This window comes from Lepidochelys kempii, chromosome 9 (genome assembly GCF_965140285.1).
Source record: "Lepidochelys kempii isolate rLepKem1 chromosome 9, rLepKem1.hap1, whole genome shotgun sequence".
Taxonomy (NCBI): Eukaryota; Metazoa; Chordata; order Testudines; family Cheloniidae; genus Lepidochelys; species Lepidochelys kempii.
In genome coordinates, this window is record NC_136388.1 from 80,585,209 (window position 1) to 80,607,928 (window position 22,720).

The 22,720-nt window shown below is 43.2% G+C and overlaps 2 protein-coding genes across 11 annotated transcripts in view; both read right to left on the reverse strand.

Moving 5' to 3' along the window:
• Window positions 1-1,955, reverse strand: part of C9H8orf48 (chromosome 9 C8orf48 homolog) — a 230,925-nt gene extending 228,970 nt beyond the window's left edge. For 8 of the 10 annotated variants that reach the window (XR_012160954.2, XR_012160955.2, XR_012160959.2 and 5 more), the window contains exon 1: window positions 1,369-1,754. The gene's annotated coding sequence lies outside the window, so the exon portion shown is untranslated. Of the gene's footprint in view, window positions 1-1,368 lie in introns of all 10 variants that reach the window. The other 2 variants (XM_073361037.2, XM_073361036.2) reach the window with 2 other exon arrangements.
• Window positions 1,216-22,720, reverse strand: part of LOC140916824 (protein shisa-1) — a 38,692-nt gene continuing 17,187 nt past the window's right edge. Inside the window, exon 3 of the mRNA XM_073358712.2 lies at window positions 1,216-1,749. Within this exon, the coding sequence (XP_073214813.2) occupies window positions 1,216-1,749 (534 nt within the window). The remainder of the gene's footprint in view (window positions 1,750-22,720) is intronic.

Below are 22,720 nucleotides of genomic sequence, written 5' to 3' on the forward strand. Positions count from 1 at the left end.
TCAAAAATATACTGGATTTAGGGGGTGTTTGTCATTAAGTGTTGCAGAAATGTTTAGTACCCCTGGGCTGAATAAGGGCTGCAGAACTGTTTGGCAGTGCGGAGATGGTTGAGAGGTAATTACATTAGGCATTGTAAGAAGGTTTGGCAGCTGAGAGAGGGGAAGAACAGAGTTGAGGGCATGTCACGTGGGGGTGTTTCCTAGACACTCCTGTAATCTGACAGATAATGATGTTTCAAATATTTTTTTTATCCTGTGTGTGCAGGGGAAAACAACCCATATATTTGCATGTAATAACAGCTACTAAATTGTCACTGAAAAATACATATTAGGGATCTATAATTCTGATTATTCAAATTCTAGCTGTAGTTCTTATTAGAAATAAAAAGGCAGCTATTAAAAAGGGAAGGAAAAGATGTGCCATTAGGAGAAAAGCAAATTGAAAATTTCAGTGCATAATATATACTTTCTCCAGGATCTCAGAGCAAACTATAAGGGGATCGTTTGCCCCATGACTGAAAAAGCAGCCGACTCTGGGGTGGGATAGGGCAATTCACAGCTAAATTATCCAACATTTTAGGACATGAAGTGATAAACACTGTACTCAATTGAAAGTGAAGGGAAAATACAGGGAGGCAGAATGCAGTGACCCAAATTGGAAATTGATCAGGAATACATTGCTGTTTCCATCCCAATTCTTCCTAAATGAGCTGAAGGATCTTTATATAGCATAAATATTCCTGAAAATTGGAGAAAAGCACAAAGAAAGCACTTTGCTTGTGGAAAATACAGTGAAGTACAGCAAGGCCGAGGACAGGAATTCTCAAGCTCAGGATAAACTTCAGAGCCTCCTCTGTCCATGTAACCAAGCAGCCTACATCCAGTTGCTTCAGAGTGCAGGAGTAAGGAAGAAATAATGAATGTGGCCTGCTGCTCTCATCCACTGCTGGACTTAGACCAGCAGTGTGTACTCAAGCTTTGCATTAATCCTCTTGTGCACATCCCAACCCGCTCACACCCCCTTCCATAGCAGCACTTCTAGAAGGACACAGTGAAGGACAATACCGCAGGGAACTGCCAAGTGCTAACCCAACTTCCTGCAAACTGGAGTGTTGCCTTGCCCACCTCCCATTTGAGTTCTAAGCCAGGCTTGATCCCACCGGGCATGAGAGATGTAAAAGGCCAGCACGTACTGCGGCAAAGAGGCATCCAATGTTATTGCAAAGGCTCCTGCAGGAAAATCCCCCCTCCACTAGCAGAGGAAGCCCCCAGAACCCGGGGAGGGGAGGGGCTTTGGGTCCCCCCGCCCCCGCACGGGGAGAGCCGGTCTGGGGGACGAGACTCCGAACTGGGAAGCCCCGGCCTCACCTCCTCCTGCAGGCCGCTCCCGTTGCCCCGGCAGCGAGGCCCGGCCGCTCTCCCCGCCCCGGGTGCGGCGGCGGCGCCTCCCCACAGCCCGCACTTGGGTTCCGAGCGCGGCCGCTGCCCGCGGTTCTCCAGCCGCCCGACTGGCTCCGCTCCCGCTGCTGCTGCGGGGCAAGGGGGCCCCCCGGACGCCGAGCCGGCCGGCGACGCACGGAGAAAGCGCCTGGGGCGGCCTGGCGGGGCGCGGGCCCCGGCTGCCTCAGCGGATGGAGCTCGGCCTCCGTCTGCCCCCGCTGGCTCCGGGGCCGCGTCCGCACAGGCCTGACAGCGCCGGGCTCCCTGGAGTTGGCTGACCGTGAAAACCCGCCCTTGGTTTGCACGTAGCTTTAGTCAAGACAAAGCAGAGGAGTGCGGGCCAGGAGGTTGGGGTGGGACAAAATACACCCCCAGATGCTGGATTTCTGGGGGGGCCCTGGCCTTCTACGCTTCACGCTGCGTTTGGCTTGCGCGGTTGGGGTCACGTTTAGATTGAGATCCTCAAAGTAGGGACCTCGCCTTCGCCCATGTTTGTCTCGCCTTGGGCATCTTTTAGCGCCCTGGGGCCCTGATCCTGAAGGAAGCTTCTGGGCATGGCTGTAATACAAAAGAGTAATGTAGAAAAGACAGGTTAGCCACTGTAGATGAGGATACGCAGTGTGGCTAATGACTGCATAATTGGAGAGAGACAGTAAAGAGCAAGATGGAGATGGATGGGAAATGCTTTGGAGCAGTGGTTCTCAGGCTGTGGGACTGCAGAGCATTTGTTGGCATGTACAGAGAAGCTGGCTGCTCACACTGTGCTGGCCCTTCTCCTTTCCACTCAGCCTGCCAAATCAAAAAAGCGACACCTACATTACATACTTTCGTCGTATTATTTTCCATTTGTGAAATTGCTAAAGATGCTACAGAGATTTTGTGTGATTGTGAATGGGAGGGGAAATAATCCACGTGACAGAAAATGAAAGTTGGTGGTGTGACAGTGAAAGAAGAACACACACATAATTGTGGTCCACTATGAGAAAATGAGAAAATATATATAATATATTTCAGAAAGGTCTGCCATCTATATGAAGAAAATTTGTACCATGAGCTAATACATCTCTAATCCAAAGATTCAACTATTATTTATTGTTTTTTCCATCTCAGGAGTTTAGTGAAAGAGCATAGCAAGATTCCAAAATGAATAAGAACACAATCTGGAATAATTTAAGATAGGCTTCCTGTTTTCTTGCTCTGGGACATAAATCATCACCAGCTTAGGCCAACCTCTTCACAGTTTCTTCCAGATCACTAATTAAGATGTCAAATAAAACAAAAACTGATAGATCCTTACAGTTCACCACTAAACACTGTCCCCCACAATTCTACACTTTCTCACTGATCATTACCTATTTTTATAAAAATAGGTAATGACTTTAGGTTACTAACTTGGTCAGAATTTGAATTGATTTCCTAGAGATGAAAGATTCTGAAGTTTCATTTCAATCTCCTGATCTACCCAATCCCTTTTAAATTCATAATTTTGGTGCATGAAATATATTACTCTCACAGGTTTATTCCTTTGACATTTATTCAGGGAAAGTATGGTCTTCACATGGTTTGAAGTCCAGGGTACAAATTTTTATTTATTTATTTTTTTTGTCTTTCTTAAACAGGTCAGTTTATCATTGTAATGTACCATTTGATGCCTAGGAAGTTCATATTTTGAACAGCATATTATTTGAACTAGTATTTGTTTCTAAAGGATTTGAAGATGCTAATAGATAGCCCAACCCAGTTGTGTCAGAGGATATTAAGATTTGCTACCACTAATGTACTGGAGTTGTTTCTATACAGAACCATAAATAGTGTTGTGTGAGAAACGTTGACAGGCTTTTACTGCAGATCATCTCTTCATCATACGTTATGTTTAAATTTAACACAATTGTTGAATGTCTTAGTACAGGTAAATGCTTTCTGATGTCTCTATCCATTAAAACTGCAATATCCCTTTTAACCATAGGGCTGCATATGAATCCATACTTGATAGGTGTGTGCATTTCCTAGGTAACTGTAATCCAGTTAACTTTGTGGATAGAACTAATTGGGCTCTCATAATGAAATTCATTACCCAGTGGTGGACTGGCCTTATACCATACTCTGATGATGGGTAAAATTTATGTAACTCATTAATGAAATATATGCAGGTGTTTTCACCCAGAAACTTTAGAACTCAAATATTTGAAATCTGAGAAATAAGTGTTTAGAGTTAAAAATATCAATACTTTTTTCTTTATCAGCACAGACATTGAAAGTGCTGCCAAGTAGCACCCAGACTCTGTAAATCATTGAACAGAATGCTTAACTTAAAAATATTGCCCAGAAAATGATATGGAATATGTCCCTCTCTGAGGGGTTATTGCAGAGGGCTTGCTGCATTTGAAAATGGTGGTTTCAATTCCCATTAATCCATATCTTCAATTAGGAAATGGACTGGTCTGCGGCTTAGTGCTGTTTGAGACTGGCAGTTGTCCATGGCAGATCAGAAGTTGTGCACACAAATGAAATATTAATAGCCATCATTATTATACAGGTTTCAGTAGACAGGAATTAAATGGTGCCGCAAGATGAAATGGAACAAAAATTTTACAGATTGGTGTTTGTGAGAAACTGAAGAATTTTTCTAATGGGTAAACATTGAATTTTATAGAATTATTTAAATCTTGAAAATAAGGAATTATTCATATTCTGGAGGCTATAGAAACATGCAGTTTATGTCATCTTGGCTGGACTATTTGGCTGAAGGACATGCTCCTTGTTAAAATTAAGTGACTTAATTGCATAAGTATTTGGTGCCAGGCAGAAGGGAATAGGGACTCCATGGTAAAAAATATTTAGAACTCCAGTCATGAGCCACTGCACATAAAAAAGAACCATTTTATTACAGTAAAAGTAATGGAGTGACTAGCAGGTGTCTGTTTTTAATTATGCTCTGCCTGGCAGAAAGAAGACACAGTAGGGTGCTATTTCCATTGAGCTAGAGCAGTGGTTCCCAAACTGTTCTGCTGCTTGTGCAGGGAAAGCCCCTGGTGCGCTGGGCTGGTTTGTTTACCTGCTGCATCTGCAGGTTCGGCCAATCGCGGCTCCCGGCCAACGGGAGCTGCTGGAAGTGGCGCGGGCCGAGGGACATACTGGCCGCCGCTTCCACCCACTCCCATTGGCCTGGAGCAGCGAACTGCGGCCACTGGGAGCCGCGATCGGCCGAACCTGCGGATGCGGCCCAGCCCGCCAGAGGCTTTCCCTGCACAAGCGGCAGAACAAGTTTGGGAACCACTGAGCTAGAGAATGGGATGGGGGAGGGGCTACAATATTTTGTGAAAAAGGTAAACTTCCTTTTTAGAAGCAGCCTTACTGTCTTGTATTGTGATCGTGCCAGCTTTTATAGGTGTCATAAATATAAAGGGAAGGGTAAACACCTTTAAATCCCTCCTGGCCAGAGGAAAGACCCTTTCACCTGTAAAGGGTTAAGAAGCTAGGATAACCTCGCTGGCACCTGACCAAAATGACCAATGAGGAGACAAGATACTTTCAAAGCTGGAGTGGGGGAGAAACAAAGGTTCTCTCTGTCTGTGTGAGGCTTTTGCCAGGAACAGAAAAGGAATGGAGTCTTAGAACTTAGTAAGTAATCTAGCTAGATATGCGTTAGATTCTGTTTTGTATAAATGGCTGATAAAATAAGTTGTGCTGAATGAATGGATATTTCTATGTTTTGTGTCTTTTTGTAACTTAAGGTTTTGCCTAGAGGGATTCTCTATGTTTTGAATCTGATTACCCTGTAAGGTATTTACCATCCTGATTTTACAGAGGTGATTCTTTTTGTTTTTTCTTCAATTAAAATTCTTCTTTTAAGAACCTGATTGCTTTTTCATTGTTCTTAAGATCCAAGGGTTTGGGTCTGTGTTCACCTATGCAAATTGGTGAGGATTTTTATCGAGCCTTCCCCAGGAAAGGGGGTGTAGGGTTTGGGAGGATTTTGGGGGGGAAAGACGTTTCCAAGCAGGCTCTTTCCTTGTTAGGTGCTTGGTGGTGGCAGCAATAAAGTCCAAGGGCAAAAGGTAAAATAGTTTGTACCTTGGGGAATTTTCAACCTAAGCTGGTAAAAATAGGCTTAGGGGGGTTTTCATGCAGGTCCCCACATCTGTACCCTAGAGTTCAGAGTGGGGAAGGAACCTTGACAATAGGCAAAGTTAGATCAGTCTTGGTAAGTATGTGGATGAGAGACTTCCAAGGAAAGCACTGGTCCTGAAGGAAGTGATAGATCAAGTAATTAGCATTTTTTGCTCCATGTCAGTACAAATCTGTTGCCTCCATGTGGTGCTAGAGGACATTAAGCTGCTGAAAGCGTTGACTTTAGATGAGACTTAAAACAATAAGATACTTTACCACTTTGATCACTAAGGATCCCAAGTCTGTTTTTACAAGGATTTGGGTATTAGGCTTGGTGAGTAGCCCCAGATTCCAAGCTGAGTAATTATATCGTGCTTTCCTAATTTTAATTTGCACTTTCAAGTGGATATATTATTTACTTTTTGTCCTAATGTCCTATATGCTGTTAAACAGCTGACACACATGTTCATCCTCACAGTTGGCTACATTTCAATGGGAAGGGCATATATAGACTGTAAGATGCTTTTGGATCCTTCTCATCTTATGATTACAGTGTAATTAAACAAAATATGAGACACAAAGCAGATCATAATTCAAATAAGACAGTCCTAAAATTGGTTTGAGGAGCTCATTAAAATCCATAGGAAAGTGCAGCCACTTCCTCCTACCAGCACTCCAAAATGATGATAGACTCGCCTTTCTGGATGAGGAAACATAAACACACCATCAAACAATTTTTTTTTTTAAACCTTGATGGGAAAATAATGGGCGGGGGGAACAACATCTGAAAAAGGATGTTTTTCAGAGAGTGATTTTAATGGTAACGCTTGTGAGCTCAAGAATATGTAATGCAATGTCAGTGATTTTTCAGCATCCCAAACATTTCCGGAGAGTATGATGCCTTCTTCTTTTGGAAATTGCATAGCTAAATTCATGATGTTCATGCTATACATTGTATCAATTTCTCTGGCAAGTTCAATTGAAATCTATATGTCATCTGTTTATCAAGCAGCAACTGGCAACCAAACTGGGTCAATAACAAAGCACAGTGAGTTCCCTGTTCCAGTATTAAGCTGTCTTCAAAATAATTGTCTCTGCCTGCACCTCCATGTCCTTGGGTTCCTTAGGTTTGAGTCTTCTCTACCTTACACTGGTATAATTCCACTAAATTCAAAAGAGTTACTGCTTGTGACAGACTGAACAATATTCTGCAACATCCTGGACAAATCTTATGGAATTAAGATAAACTTTACTGAATTAAATTAAACCTTATTGAATTAGGTTTAATACCTTTGGCGTCCATTATATTAAAAATGCAATTGTGTATGTGTTGTTGTGGATTGTATGTAACTCCTCTAGAAGGAGGGGGATGCTAATACAAATGGCTCTGGTTATCAGTGCCTTTGAAGCCAGCCCCTGGAGAGGTTCACACATACTAGTTTAAACTCAATTCTCCAAGGACCAACCGACAAAGAAAGGATTTTTGGATAAATAGCCTGGTTTTATACAGGCTCAGGTCCTTCTTGATCCAGCACAGAGGGCCCCAATCTTTAGGGAAGTGTTGGAAGGACTGGCCCTACTGAGGCCATATAAGACTGTATGCTTGTTCTGAGCTGAAGTTGTGAGATACTTGGAACCCCAAGGAAACCCTTTTGGGTGGGGTTTGGAAGGACTGCTCCTGCCAGAGTCCATGTTAGGGTTGGGGTGATCTCTGGTAGGCTTATTTGCACGCATGTAGGTTATTTTATTGTTTTTAACATGTTTTCTCTTAATGCTTTTACCTTAAGATAAAATAGCCGTGCTTAGAAAGAAGTGTGTGGTTAACCACGTCAGAATAAAAAACAAGCAGGCCTGCTCAGGCAAACTGTCGTTTGCTGGGGATAACACAGTGAAGGCAGGGAACTGTACAACCTGGAAATACCCTGGTCAGAAGGGAGAGAGATGTTGGTCTCAACCCAAGAAAGGAAATGGCCATGGAATCCGGAAGCCTGAGAGTGGATTCCCTTGCAGGACCACTGAGGGGAAATACAGGTGCAATTGCTCTGAAATGTGACACTCCTCATCGGAGCTGTCCCTAGCTATTCTGGGACCCTACACAGCCCCCCTGCATGGGGGGGGGAGGAGGCAGTCTTCTGAGTGGGGGGGCAGGGTGGAACCACCCCCGAGCACTCACCGGCAACGTGGCTGGGGCCGGCTCGCTGCACTTTCTGCCACCAGTGAGTGCAGGCCCGGCCCTGCTGCAGAGCTCAGGGGAGTGGGGGCGGGGAAGAGGTGGGATGTAGCAGGGGCCCTGGGGAAGAGCCAGAGCAGGGGCTGGAGCAGCATGCAGCTGCGTAAGGCACCAGGAAATTTGGTGCCCCACACAGCTGCTTACTTTGCGTATGGGTAAGGACGGCCCTGCTCCTCATTTACACCAATGGGAGAACAAAATCAGCCCTCTATCTTTATCTTATTGTCTGTCTTCCCATTTTCATCATTTTTAGATTTCTTCCCAAATACAGAGTGCTTTAATTAGCATGTGGATTTTTAACCAGTTGCCTTCATGTGTACCTGTTTGCAAGGTAATGTGCATTTCTTCCCAGTGCAAAATAGTTAGTTTGCAAATATCGCAAATGCTTTTTTGGAGATTCTTTGCATATCAAGGTGCTTTAATATAGTGCATCTGTAGTTATGTTTCTTTAGGCGGGTTGTGTGTATCCTTGAAATTAGTCAGAGTTTGAAAGAGAAGTGAATCCAGAACATATATAGTAAATGCTTGAGTTTTCTCCCTTTTTTTTATTATTTTCACTCGGCATTTTTCCATGGACTTTTCTGAAGCACTCCCAGCCTGCTGCTCCAGGGAGAGCTTTTCAAGGGAAAGCAGAACTCAACACAGGCTTCGCTCAGATCAGAACTGGAAGCAGCTAATCAGCTTTCCTCAATAATAGGTTGGCTCCCTTTTGGACTCTGTCAGACTCTGTTTCAAAATGATGAGCCATTTTGACACTTCAGTAAATACCTCCTATTAGAAATTGAAACCTTTCCACGGAAACACTGTGTTTTAACTTATCGCTCTACCATTTAAACACAATATTTAACTAGGTTTTTATATCATGCTTATCACCGTGTTATCTAAGAATTTTTTACAGATTCTAAAAGCATTAGCAAGGATCTCTGTTTCTCTCTTCCAATCCCTCTGTTGATTGGATACTATCATTATTAGAGAAATCCAAGCTGAAGAAGTGACTTTGTATGTTATTGCAAAGACATTGAGAGTCATGGTCTTTCTAATCTCTTGTTTAAATGAAGAACACAATCACAGTCCAGTTTCTGAGAAGTCTTCTGTGAGCATGAGTCTCACCCTTGTGGTTCAGCATTCCATTGTTCCAGAGGAGCTGCGGGAAGTGGTGGCCTGGCCACCACTGGGAGGTGCAAGCGGCCGTACTTGCGGACGCTCGGGTAAACAAAGCATTTCGCGGCCCGCCGAGGGTTTACCCTGAACAAGCCACAAACCAAGTTTGGGCACCCCTGTTCCAGAGGAACAGACTAGCTATTACAGATGGTCATAGTTGTGGAGGAAGAGGCAATTTTTTAGGTAGCTCGGGCTTATCCCATCAGGGCTTTGAAAAGTGGCACCAGAACCTTGAATTTGGCATCTGGTCACAAGCAGATGGACATTTTCTTTAGTTAGAGCAGGAGCGGGCAAACTACGGCCTGGGGGCCACATCTGGCCCTTCAGACGTTTTAATCCGGCCCTCAAGCTCCCACTGGGGGGGCAGGGAGAAGTGCAGAGTTTGCCCTGCTCCAGCATGCCAGCCGGGGAGTGGGGTCGGGGCTTGCCCCGCTTCGCACATGCTGTGGCTCCACATGGCTCCCGGAAGCAGCGGCATGGCCCACCTCCAGCTCCTATGTGTAGGGGCAGCCAAGGGGCTCCGCTCCGCATGCTGCCCACACCCCAGGCACTGCCTCTGCAGCTCCCATTGGCTGGGAACCGTGGCCAATGGGAGCTGCAGGGGTGGCACCTGCAGACAGGGCAGCATGCAGAGCTGCCTGGCCGTGCCTCGGCTTAGGAGCCAGAATGGGGACATGCTGCTGCTTCTGGGAGCTGCTTGAGGTAAGTGCTGCCAAGAGCCTGCACCCCGACCCCCTCCTGTACCCCAACCCCCTGCCCCAGCCCTGATCCCCCTCCGAACCTCTCAGTCCCAGCCCGGAGCACCCTCCTGCACCCCCAACTCCTCATCCCCAGCCGGAGCCCTCATCCCCTCCTACACCCCAACCCCCAATTTCATGAGCATTCATGGCCCGCCATACAATTTCCATACCTAGATGTGGGCCTTGGGCCAAAAAGTTTGCCCACCCCTGAGTTAGTGTGTGTGTATGTCAGTACATATATACACCCTATAGGGGGCATGTCAGGGAACAGGCAATAAACTCCTGATATATTTTTATTTTTGGGTGATAGACTAAGGCAAACATTCCAGACATCTGATATTCTGTCTGTATGTCTGTCTAGCTCTGTATTCATTACTATATTATCTGTTCACTTATCCTTCTCTCTCATGATATGAATGGTAGTTCACTAGAAACTGAGCTGATGCTACCAGCTCCTTTTTGATAGCTAGCTGCGGCCATCAGATATCAATAAGATACCTCCAGCTCCTCTCTTGCGCACACATTAATGGCTGTTAATTGAATGGTATTGCAACCACCAAGCAGAGTTGTCATTCCCTCAGATGCATTTTAATTGATTGTAGGAAAAATTGAGATAGTTGGGGGGAAAAAATAACTTTAAGTGAGTTCCCATTAGCACCAGGAATTTCAAATTCATGTAGCTTGATTATGGAATATATATAAATTTATTAAAATATCTAATTTCTTACGGTTTAGGCAGAGTTCATGTGATGCATACTGTCATGTATTGTTCTGAGCAGATTGGTTGCTTTTTTATGTACAATGTATAGATATTGGGCCAAATTCTGCATTGAGTCATCACAGAATCTCAAAGCATATTTGAAACATTAATTAAATTCTCACAAAACATGTAAGTTAGACACTGAAGCACAGAGGTTAAATTATTTACCCAAGTTCACTCAGAAATAGAATCCAAGAGTCCTGACTCCTCATCCCTTGCTATGACAAGACACAGATCCTTCATAACATTCCTAATCTCATCATAAAAATACATTCCCATTTCTGGTTTTCTTATTCCTTTCACGTTGGATACATTATCATGCAGGGTGAATCACCATACCATAGAGTTCTTGAGTACATAGCAGGATAAGCCCTCTAATATATATATCTTATACTATTTCTCACAATGTAATATGATGGATATTTCTGAAGAATAATTGCATGTCTTTCACTTTACTGGGTCTCAGAACCACCTACAGGAAGATGGAGATGGCAGAAAGCCAATAGTCAGTTGGCAGACAAGTTAAATGATGATGTGCACCGGGGGTTGCCAATGTCTGTGCATGGAAGCAAATTTTCAGCATACCTAAAGATCAGCTCACAAATCCCATTAAATGCAGTTAATGTCTTGTTATGTCAACTGGAGAGATTCATCATCTTTCTCCGTTTTTAGATGCTTCTTAAGCATTATAGTCTTTGTGACATGGCACCATACTGATCTCTGTGCAACAGGTTTCAGTGCTACCACTATACTACATCAAAAGGGGTGTGTGGGGTAGATAGTATCCTAGACTTAAAATTCAGTTGTCTGAACTTGGGGCACCATGTACATTGGGAGTGGATTGGAAAACAGGGACCAACTGGCTGAATTACCAGAGCTGTCTTATTGCCCTGGACTCCCTGTGGGCTTGAACAAAACCCCTCCAGTTCTGTACAATTCCTAACTTTGGGAAAGTTTGGTTCCAGCTCCTCTGTTATTGCAGTGTGTGCATGGGCTTATGAGATGCAGTAATGGAGTATGGAACTTTTCCCCTTTGGGTTGCGAATCCATGTCAAAGCTGTAGTAACCTAAAGCCACTACCATGTAATACTGTTACTGGTTCACTTGTAGAAGTGGAATGAATTGGTGGTCTGCGGCCAGTCCCTTCCATAAGTGATTAGTCTAAGCTATGAATTTAGAAGACATTTTGTGGTGACATTAGGCAGCCACAGTGCCTGGGTCCAGCAACTTCAGTGAAGAATCTCCTTCATATTCATTACAACCAAGTCCAGTTCTTTCCTTACTATGAGGCATACTACTAGGTTTGCATCACAGAAACCATCACTAACTAGCCCTCCTGTGGGCAGTTTCTGCAGAGAGGCCAAGGACTGAATGAGCCATGGAGACTGAAATTCCCTTTCATCCCTAGAGGGTCATGAATCATGTTAGGGTTGAAGCCCATTAGATGGCAGGAAGCAAAGCTTGCACAGCCATTGCCTAATCTGGTGATAGATGCAGGGTTTCCCGGCTCTGTCCTAGGCTGTCAGCTTTTTCCAGCACTAAACTTCCTATATAATTTTTTTAAAAGAAAATAAATAATTTTTTAATGGTAAATATGAACTTTTTTCTAATTTGGATGCAACTTGAAATAACTGAGAACTCCATTTATTTCCAGTGTCTGGAGACTGGCCCCCTATAACTTATGTAGTGCTATTTCCATTTAAGTTGTCCTGTGTTTGTCAGGGATTTCCATGTGACTGGCTGACTGTAGCAGCTGTTTACAGGAGCACAGTTGCCATCTGTGGCAATTCTGATCTTCACAGCCATCAGTAAGGCACGTATCCTGACATTTAGTGCTAGTCTATGCAAGCATATCATACCTGTTACCACTTCCTTTTCCAGGCATTTTTACACTGTTACAACAATGCAGCCTAAGTGTCACTCCTGCACACTAAGATGTGTATTTTTAGTTACAAAGTAGAAAAAAAGATAGTGTCAAAAGATCAAAAATCCAGAAAAATCACTGCGTGAAGTGCTGCTTCTGGACAGCAGCCTCAATGGCCTCAGATGCCTGTTTATTATTTAATTTGCATAGTCTAATACGCTTAATGCAGATTTTTAAAATTTCCTTACATATTGAGGCATCACTACTGCACCATCTTACAGTCCCTGTCAGAAAAAAAGGCTATTTTGTGGACTGAGTGAACTGCAAGTTTATGTAGTCCATACACCAGCTCATGACAGAGAGATCCAACCATTCCCCATTTATATTCAGTTATACCATGTATAATGTGGGGTTCTTGAGATGTGGTGATGGTGACATATGAGATCCTAAATTGTCAGAAGTGCGAGATCTTGCTGTATGTCCTTAGAATAGTAATTTCCCCTTCATCTGCAATTAGGCCTCCGATTTCACCTATGGTTTCAGGGGTCTGGTTGAATTATTAGCAAATAGTTTGTTCAATGATTGACAGGGAAGAGATAGTGAATAATTTGGTTGCTTGACAGTTTAAAAATTAATCCTCACAGACAATGAATTTGACTATTCGAGCAGCTCTAGTCATCATTTGGGCATTCTTATTATAACCGTTCCTCTGTTAGGTACCTTGACTAGCATCTGCTTTTAGGTGGGCTTCCAAGAGTCCCTGGATTCTTCATCTAATTTTTCCTCCATGTCCTCAAAGGCTCCACAATGAGATGGTCAGATGAGGAGGGCTGATCACTGGGTTATCTGGGAGAAGTGAAAAGCAGTGAGCGCGCTGAATGCTGATGTTACAGGGAGTTTGGCACTAAATGTGGGAAACACAATTCACATCCCTGCGCACAATGACCAACAGACTTGCTGCGTTAGAACTTATTTAAGTCAACGCATGATGAAGTATTCGCATTACCAGTGGCCATCAATTGTTTAGGCTTTCAAGTATTCAAGTGTAATTCGAAATGTGGTGCCAACTCTGATACTCATTAAACTATAAATCATGCAATATAGCAAGGGTGGCCAAACTGTGGCTTGTGAGCTACATGTGGCTCCTTTAGTATTAAAATGTGACTCTTGGAGCTCTGCACGTCCTCACCTACCAGACTCTGGTGGGGAAGGGAGGAGCTTGTGACCTCTGCCTTGCAGCAGAGTGGTGGGGTGGGGGCTTCTGCCCAGCAGAGAGGGGGGTCTTGGGGTTTTAGCCTCACAGGGCATGCCTGGCGGGACTCGGGGCTTCAGCAGGAGTGGGGTTAAAGCCCCACAATCTGGCAGGTGCCTCCCGTGGGGCTGAAGCCCTGAGCCCTGACAGCTGTGCTTCAGCTCTTGAAATTCTGAAGACTGTGGTGTGTGGCTTGGAGGGTCAGTAAGTTTGGCCACTCCTCCAATATAGTGTCACGTGCATCTGTTATACTATGAGAAAGAAAGCAAATGCAGAGCAAACTAGCAAGAGTATTGCTCTTGGGTATAATACAGTGCTAAGTATCAAACCACAGGAAGATGCATGTGTCTCATCGCCCTCGCAAACTTTGCAAGGGTAGAAGACTGAATATCTGTGGATAGCATATCCACAATTTAAAAAGCACCTGACTTTTCTGAGTACTTTACTGTGCAGGATCAACTCCTATCAGAGCAGCAAACTCCTTGTATATTAACCCAGGTTCTGGATGAATATTCATGCTGGTGGATTTGAGAACTTCTTTTGATGCTGTGCTGACCAGGCAATCCTATTAGAACATCTATATCTTTATGCTGAAGCTTTCAACTTCTTCACATCTTACCTGGATAGTAGACAGCAGCAAGTTTCTTTTAATAAAGGGACTTTATTCAAACCCCTGCTCCTAGTTGCAGATAGAGTTCTCCATGGCTAAGGAAGTGGTATGATATTCTCGCACAGGGTAGCACTGAATAGCAGAGAATGACATGACAGAAATGTCTGTGAAGGTCAGAATTGTAATAGATAGCAATTTAGCTCCTGTCAACTGCTGTCACCATCAGCCAATCAGCGTGGAAATCCGTGACAAACACAGCACAACTTAAATGGAGATGGCACTGGATAAATAGAAGTAATAATAGCTACACAAGACAAACAATTCTTTTTGTAGGTCTTTCCCAAATAGGTCAGTTTATCATGTCCCACTTGGTGCCTAGGCAGTTCATATTTTTAACAGCTTAATTCTTTGAACTGATATTTGTTTTTAAAGGATTTGACGGTGCTAATGGATGGCCCACCCAGTTGTGTCAGAGACTATTAAGATTTCCTAACACTAATGTCTTGGTGTTCTTTGCTGCACAGAACCGTAGATAGTGCTGTGTGAGAATTGATTGAGAGGTGTGTGTGTGTGTTTGTATATACTACTGAAAAATAAAGATGTTAAATTCAGTCCTTCAGAAAGTAGGCTGCAGCCCTTCTTTAATTATCTCACAGTTGAAGCCTTCCTTATCCTTAGGACATTGTAGAATAAGAAACGGCAGACTTAATGAGAGTAATTTATCAGAAACCGTATAACAAAACACAACGCTGACCTATTGACCTAGTCCCTGTGCTTACTGTAACTTCAACAAGTAATCAAAAGGAAGAAAAGCAATCATGATGGAGGTTAAATGCCTAGCTACCAACCTCAATGTGAAAAGAAATATAGGCCATTTTGCGTGATTTGGTTCTTCAAAGGTAAACTGCAAAACACACACAAAAATGTGTTTGTGCTTCTTGATCATGTATAAAAGTGAAATTGTAAAGCCCAGGAGGATTTTAAAAAATTACTTTATAAAAAAAAAAAAAGGGGGAATGATCCCTGTCTTTTAGGAGGACTTAGGTAAGATCTATGGAAGACTTGGATGATGCCATCACAGGAGATTGAAACTTGATCCACAACTCTCTCAGGCTCCATTATGGGAATGGAGTTGATGCAGGAGCTGTCTACACTTAAAATGCTACTGTGGCACAGCTGCACTGCTGCGCCGCTTCAGTGTAGACACTGCTTATGCTGACGGGAGGGATTCTCCTGGCGGCGGAGATAATCCATCTCCCCAAGAGGCAGTCTACATGGGGTCTTAGGTCAGCTTAATTACACCACTGACAGGTATGGATTTTTCACACCCTTGACTAATGTAGTTAAACTGACGTAATTTTCTAGTGTAGACCAGGCCTTTAGGGTATGTCTTCACTGCAGTTATCCCAGGCTCTTACTAGGCTATTGCCCCTAATTCCCTTTCTACCCACACCAAAACCTGTTACCTGAGTTAAATAGTGCTTCCAGCTCAGGCTAGCTGGCCTGCTGCGGGGGTTGGGTTAGAGACCGGACTCAACTTTCATCTGGGTTGGTAACCCACTCATTTTGCAGTGAGAACACAGGCTAGCCACTCTTCCAATGCCTTTCCACAATTCCCTCCAGCCCAGGGTGCCCAGTCGAGCAAACAAGTTCTCCCACAATTCAAAAGACTCCTATAACTCAGCTTAGTGTAACACAGAGACTCCAGAAGTTCTAGCGACACACACAGGGGAGTTTAGCACCAGTGAGGACACAGTTACTGAGGCAGGGCATTGGAATGTGGCTACTGACATCTAGGTTAGTCTAATGCAGGTGCTCAGAATCTGGTGCCAGTCACCAGATGCCAATTCTGCAGGATGATAGTCCCACACAGTTTTACACTGTAGGAGCAAAGGGAGAGTTTTGTTGAACATTAATGGAACAATGAGGTTCTGTTATCTATACATATTTTAAAATTGCCATGCTGAAACAGATCAGTAATCTGGTATTCTTGGACAGTGACATGTGCTTACGGCTTCTTTGAAGCAGCTAGCACCTGCTTCACCTCCAGAATAAGCCCCACTGGGCAGTAACTGTTCACTGAAGAGAAGAGGAAGCTGGAACTGACACAAGCTGGAGATCAATCTGTGACCTCAAGCCTGGGCATCAGTACCCCACATAAATTGATCCTAGTTAACAAATGTCATTATAGCGCTCTTCCAAGGGGGCTTTTGCTTTGCTAAAGGAATGGAAACCTCTACATATATTACAACATTGTCAAGAGCATGAACTGAATCCTCTTTCTATTTATCCACGTGTGGTTTATAACATAAGGGACTCTCTGCTTAGCCGTCTGAAAATGCTCAGCAAGTTTGTCTTCAAAACTTGACTTCTCCCTCTGATTCATTAAAAACGAAAACCCTGACTTTCTCAAATGCCTGATCCTGATTTTGTGGTGTCCTCCCATAGGAGCAATGTGCTGCAGAGTTACTCATTCGTCACTCCTTAGGAATATTTTTTTTGTACTGCTTCATAACATGGGGGCCCATATTGTATTAGTTGAATCTTGCCACAGAAGAGGAGTTTAGTCTCACCAAGATAAACCTGAAGCAATGCTTTCTCTTTTGAATAATGCATTGGATCTAAACTAGTATTGCAGCATATAGTAGAGGAAAAAATCCCCGTCCAATTTCTCTTTGATTGCTGAGTAATTTGAATGTAACCTGGTCATGCATTAAAGAGACACAAAACGCAGAGCTTCTGTTTATTACTGTATCTGGGATTTACAATACGGATGTTATCTTGTTGCTGGGTTTTTAATTCTGATGACATGAACTTTGTTATTTTAAGTAAAATCCCTGTCCAAGACCAACAAATCCTCTCTGGCCTTTCCTGGTTTAATAACGTGATTGCAGATGCTTCTTAAAAGAGTTTACTAGGATGGCTGGATGCGATGTTGCGACACAGCAGTTATTATTAATGACTCATGTTCCAATGGTTCAGGGATGGGAATTTCAGTTTAATCACTGCAGGTTGGAGTTATGAGGTTTTGCAAGAACAAAAGGTATTTTCAATTATGTGAGTGAAGCCTTTTGGGAAGAGTACTCTATTCAGATCTAAAATTTACCTTAAAATATTATTGGCTGTTCATACTCTGACAACAGTGGAGAAGGAGAAGGGCAGTTCTTAACTTGCACTGCAGGATCCCTCACATCAGGAAGCCAGGCACCGTAGTGGTAATTTGATGGTTTGGTTCAGATGTGACCCCAAAATTCAAATATTCTACCTGACCTTCTCTATTTCTCTTGGGTCTGCAGAATTGAAGCCAGATTGTACCATCATGACATAGGCCCATGTTCCAAGTGATGGAAGTGCAATTCCTGCTATATCCCTTTTGGAGGATGAAGCAATGGCTCATCCCTGCTGCTGGCTGGTATAGAGAGAGGGGACAGACCCATGGTCCATCTCCTTCCTGACCCTATTAATTGTAAATGTTTCTATTTCATGGAGCCACTGGTGCTTTCCACCTGCTTCCACCTCCATTCACTCTGATGTGCTTGGCAGGTTTGGTTGTTTTCCTTTCTTTCTGACAGTTGTATCTGGAAGAATAATCAGGCCACTAAATCAGACTTGGAATTAGGAGACCTGGGCAGCACTCTGAGCTCTGCCATTGCCTTACTGAGTGACCTTGGATAAATCACTTTACCCCCATCTCTCCATCTGTACCTTCACCTTGCTTCCTTCAGGAGGGCCATGATTCTTAATCATAATGGTTCTAAACTGCTTTGAGAATGCTTGGCCCCCGGGTCTGGAATTCACTCCCACAGACATCAGGATCACCATGAACTTAAGCAGCATCTTCAGAGCAAAATGCAAATCCTACTTCTTTGAGGAGCCTGTCCACGCTAACGCCTCTGAAAAGAAAAGTAAGACCAGTCCCTGCTGTCTGGAAGGAAGGAAGAGAAATATTCTGTTACATGAGCATTTCATAAGCTTGGGAGGCACTGAGACACTACAATAATGGGCACCATGTGCTCTTCAGATGGAAGGTTCTATTCCTTTAGCACTATTTTAGATGAACCACCACACTTTTGCAGATTTGCATTCCTACATACATACACAGCACTGGAGAGCTAAGCTCTGGTAAGCAAAGCACTAGGGAAAAGAGGCATCAGTTAGAAAAGATTAAATTCCAGGGGAGAAAAACATCATTTGTATTTTTCTTGCAGGACACTGTGCTCTGTTCCCACACACCTCAGAATATGAATAAAAATAATACTGTTGAGGCAAATAGTTTAGGAACTTTCAAATAAGGATTAAACAATTATATGAATAAGAAGAGCCTCTACAGTGACAATAGGTAGGATAAAAGTACACATGCCATCAAACCTGCTGCTTCAGGGCATGAATAGATCACAAGCTAGGGTAAAGAAGCAATCCCACAACCACCGCTAGCCTGGGGCAGATGTATACATGGCCCAAGATTTTCAGGTATAACAAGTCACTTGGGGTGCCTCAATTTCTAGGGACACAACCAGAGACACCTTAAAGGGTCCTGCTTTCAGAGCGCTGGGTTCTCAGCACTTTCTGAAACTCAACTCCCTTTAAATGTGTTAAAAGTTGGACACCCAAAATTGATAATCCTTTTCAAAACTCTTGGCTAAAAGGTGTTAAATATCTTATGAGACCAGATATGGGGCAAGTTGTGCCGAGAATAGATTTATTCTTATTTTTGGAGCTCTGGTAATGTACAGAACCTGGAGTAAACAAAGCACCCATTCCAAAGAGTTTATAATCTAATAAAACAACAATAGACAATAAGGATTAGATGTGTTTAGTGTTACATAACGTTTTCCCCCTTAAAACATTGATTTACGTTGGAACAAACCTGCAGTCACCTGGGCACTTTATGGTTGTCACTATGCTGTATACTGAGGCTACTTGAAAAGAAAAGGAGTACTTGTGGCACCTTAGAGACTAACAAATTTATTTGAGCATAAGCTTTCGTGAGCTACAGCTCACTTCATCAGATGCATGCAGTGGAAAATACCTTTTTCTTTTTGCGGATACAGACTAACATGGCTGCTACTCTGAACCTGAGGCTACTCAGAACTTTATGGTGCTGGAATTTGTATCCTCTGCATCTAAAACACAGGTCCTTAACACCTGCGCTACAGGAGACTCTCCATTAGTTCTTATCAATATAGGACCTCTGACACACATCTGAACAGTTCTGATTCAATCCAGCAGAGGAAAGTGGTGCATATATACACATACCATTGCAACTACAATGTTGTTACCATTATGTTTGTGAAATGATTGTTACAATGAGGACAAATTGGGAACATGCCTTAATGGGAGTACGGGGAGAAAATATATCTTCTTTATCTAAATTATCAGCAGAGAATTTCTCTCTCTCTCTCTCATTTCATAGCCCATTGACTAGAATTCCCATGCCACAATCTTTTAATAGAAATGAAAAATGTCCTCCTGGGCAAGGAAAAATAAATGAAAAGATGATTTGCTTGGACAGATCATCTGGAGAAGGGAAATCACTTGTGCTTGTTTTCAGCAAAAGAAGCCAGGGAAACAGTGAGGAAAAATTACTAATGTTGTCCCAGGAGATGCATCACACTTTATTTGACAAAATGCATTTCATACGTATTATGCCTCTATTTATGTTTTTTGTAGTCAAGGCACTTAAATAAATGTTTTTCTCTTGTAATAATCAGCTCTGTTATTACTGCCCGATGGGACTTGTGTGTGTATATGAGGATTATGGTTTGGGTATCGCTGCTATAGAACTCATCTGGGGTTAGAACTGAGTAATCACATATGCTTTGCCTCTGTAAAACAGAAGCAAACTATCTCACCGATTAGTGAACCCTACTGCCTCCAACTACAGGACTGTCTCTCATCAGTTATACTTCTGAGAGATGTTGCTGAAAATCTCTGCTTCCTTCAAGATGCTTTTGACTCCCCTTCCTACAGTGATAAATCTTGTGGCTCGGATTGGCCTGCTAAACCCGGGGTTGTGAGTTCAATCCTTGAGGGGGCCATTCAGGAATCTGGGGCAAAAATTGGGGATTGGTCCTGCTTTGAGCAGGGAGTTGGACTAGATGATCTCCTGAGGTCCCTTCCAACCCCGATATTCTATGATTCACAGCAATGTACTGTCAATTCCATTGTAGCTCCCAAGGAAAAAAATATAAAGAGGATGCAGTACATTGTCAGTGAGACCATTTACAGGAATGGTCACTAAACCTAATCCCAAAGCAGATATTCTTGGATTCTGTAGCTAATCTCCATTAAAATGCTGTGATCATTCCAGGGGACTGCACAAATGAGGCCTACATTTGTCAGTGGTTGCCACTTTAAATTAATCCACAAAAAGACCAGTACAATAGCCCCTTTTATTCTGAATGACCTCAGCCATTCTGCAAATTAGAGGGAAGAGCTACCTAAGTTATCCATAAGACTTAGGTTTTACTGTGGCACAACTCACCATAGTATCTAAGCAAGGATTCGTAGCTTTGCCCATCACCATAGTTCAACCATCTTTTGGGTGGATAGTGACAACTTTAACACCCCTTAGCAATACCACACAACAGTTTAGGGCAGACAATGAAGCAAAGAACACTGTATACCAAAAAGCTGTTTAGGGAGACAGATTGTAAATGACCCTAGTTGCTGTTTGGCTAGGATACTGGGGCTAAGATCCCCAACTCTTTATGAAAAGTTCTGTGGGATCTTTAATGGGAATGATTCAGGACCTTGGTTTTACATTGCATCCAAAATATAATCTGTATTCATGATAGAAACAGACAGGTCTTGGGCTCATTCATCCTTCGAAAAGTTGGCAGAATCCTATGCAGTCCTCCCTGGAGCTTCAGCCCTGAACTCAGCACTGGGCAGGCAAACACAGCAGGAAGCCATTTTCAAGCATTTTGTTATAACATGTATTTGTAAATGATCAGTCTATGCACAGATTCTATAGCTTATCTGCAAAAAGAATAGAAGTACTTCTGGCACTTTAGAGATTAACAAATTTATCAGAGCATAAGCTTTCCTGGGCTACACAAAGCTTATGCTCTAATAAATTTGTTAGTAACTAAGGTGCCACAAGTACTCCTGTTCTTTTTGCTGATACAGACTAACACGGCCGCTACTCTGAAACCTATAGCTTATCTGGGGCTCTGTAGCAACCAGACTCAATGCTGTGGGAGGAAGAGAGAGGCTGGTGGGAGGAGGTGGCTATTCTCTGTAGCACCATTCCCTGTCCCTGAGACAGCAGGTAAGTGGATGCTAACCCTGTCAGGATCAATTTACCTCTTGTTTTGTGAAACTCAAGGATCAGGAGCCCTGTCCAGCATAGCTGTATGAAGGGTTAATGTCTAGCTATTCCACCTGGAAGCAGGCGGGGCACACCCTGACTGTTTCCTAGGAGCAATGCACACATTGCTCTATCCAAGGACAAGGGCTAGATATGAACCCTGAGAACTTGATTGTTTGGACAGCAACTGTGGGAGGTTTCTTTAGCCTGGGCTCAAGGCCTGAGAACCAGGATTGTAGTAGATAGAGGATGGTAACTAAGCATATGAATCAAGTCATACATTCCTTTGTGTAGCAGTGTGTAATGCCTAGGGGGAGAAATATAATAAAAGGAGAAGGTGGAAGGCAGGGGGGGCAGAACAGCCCATCTCCGCTGACCAGCCTGTTTGCTTGCACAAAGCTGTGTTCTGTCTCATCACTGAACCGCAACAGCTGTATCCCCCTGCAGCTTCTTCAGGGCTCAGACTCCCAGGGAAGAAAGTTAAGGAAACACATCAGGCCTGATTCTTCACTGCCTCACTCCTGGTTTTATTATTTCACCTGTGCAGAATGGGTGTGCAATGCTCTAACCCAAAATCTACCACTCACTTTGCATAGGACATGAGGACACAAGGCTCCCGTGAATGAAAACACAATGCTCCCCAAATAGCTTTTTGTATTTGTCAAGGTTCCTCCCACACTCTGAACTCTAGGGTACAGATGTGGGGACCTGCATGAAAAACCTCCTAAGCTTATCTTTACCAGCTTAGGTCAAAACTTCCCCAAGGTACAAAATATTCCACCCTTTGTCCTTGGATTGGCCGCTACCACCACCAAACTAATACTGGTTACTGCGGAAGAGCTGTTTGGACGTGTCTTTCCCCCCAAAATACTTCCCAAAACCTTGCACCCCACTTCCTGGACAAGGTTTGGTAAAAAGCCTCACCAATTTGCATAGGTGACCACAGACCCAAACCCTTGGATCTGAGAACTATGAAAAAGCATTCAGTTTTCTTACAAGAAGACTTTTAATAAAAATAGAAGTAAATAGAAATAAAGAAATCCCCCTGTAAAATCAGGATGGTAGATATCTTACAGGGTAATTAGATTCAAAAACATAGAGAACCCCTCTAGGCAAAACCTTAAGTTACAAAAAAGATACACAGACAGAAATAGTTATTCTATTCAGCACAATTCTTTTCTCAGCCATTTAAAGAAATCATAATCTAACACATACCTAGCTAGATTACTTACTAAAAGTTC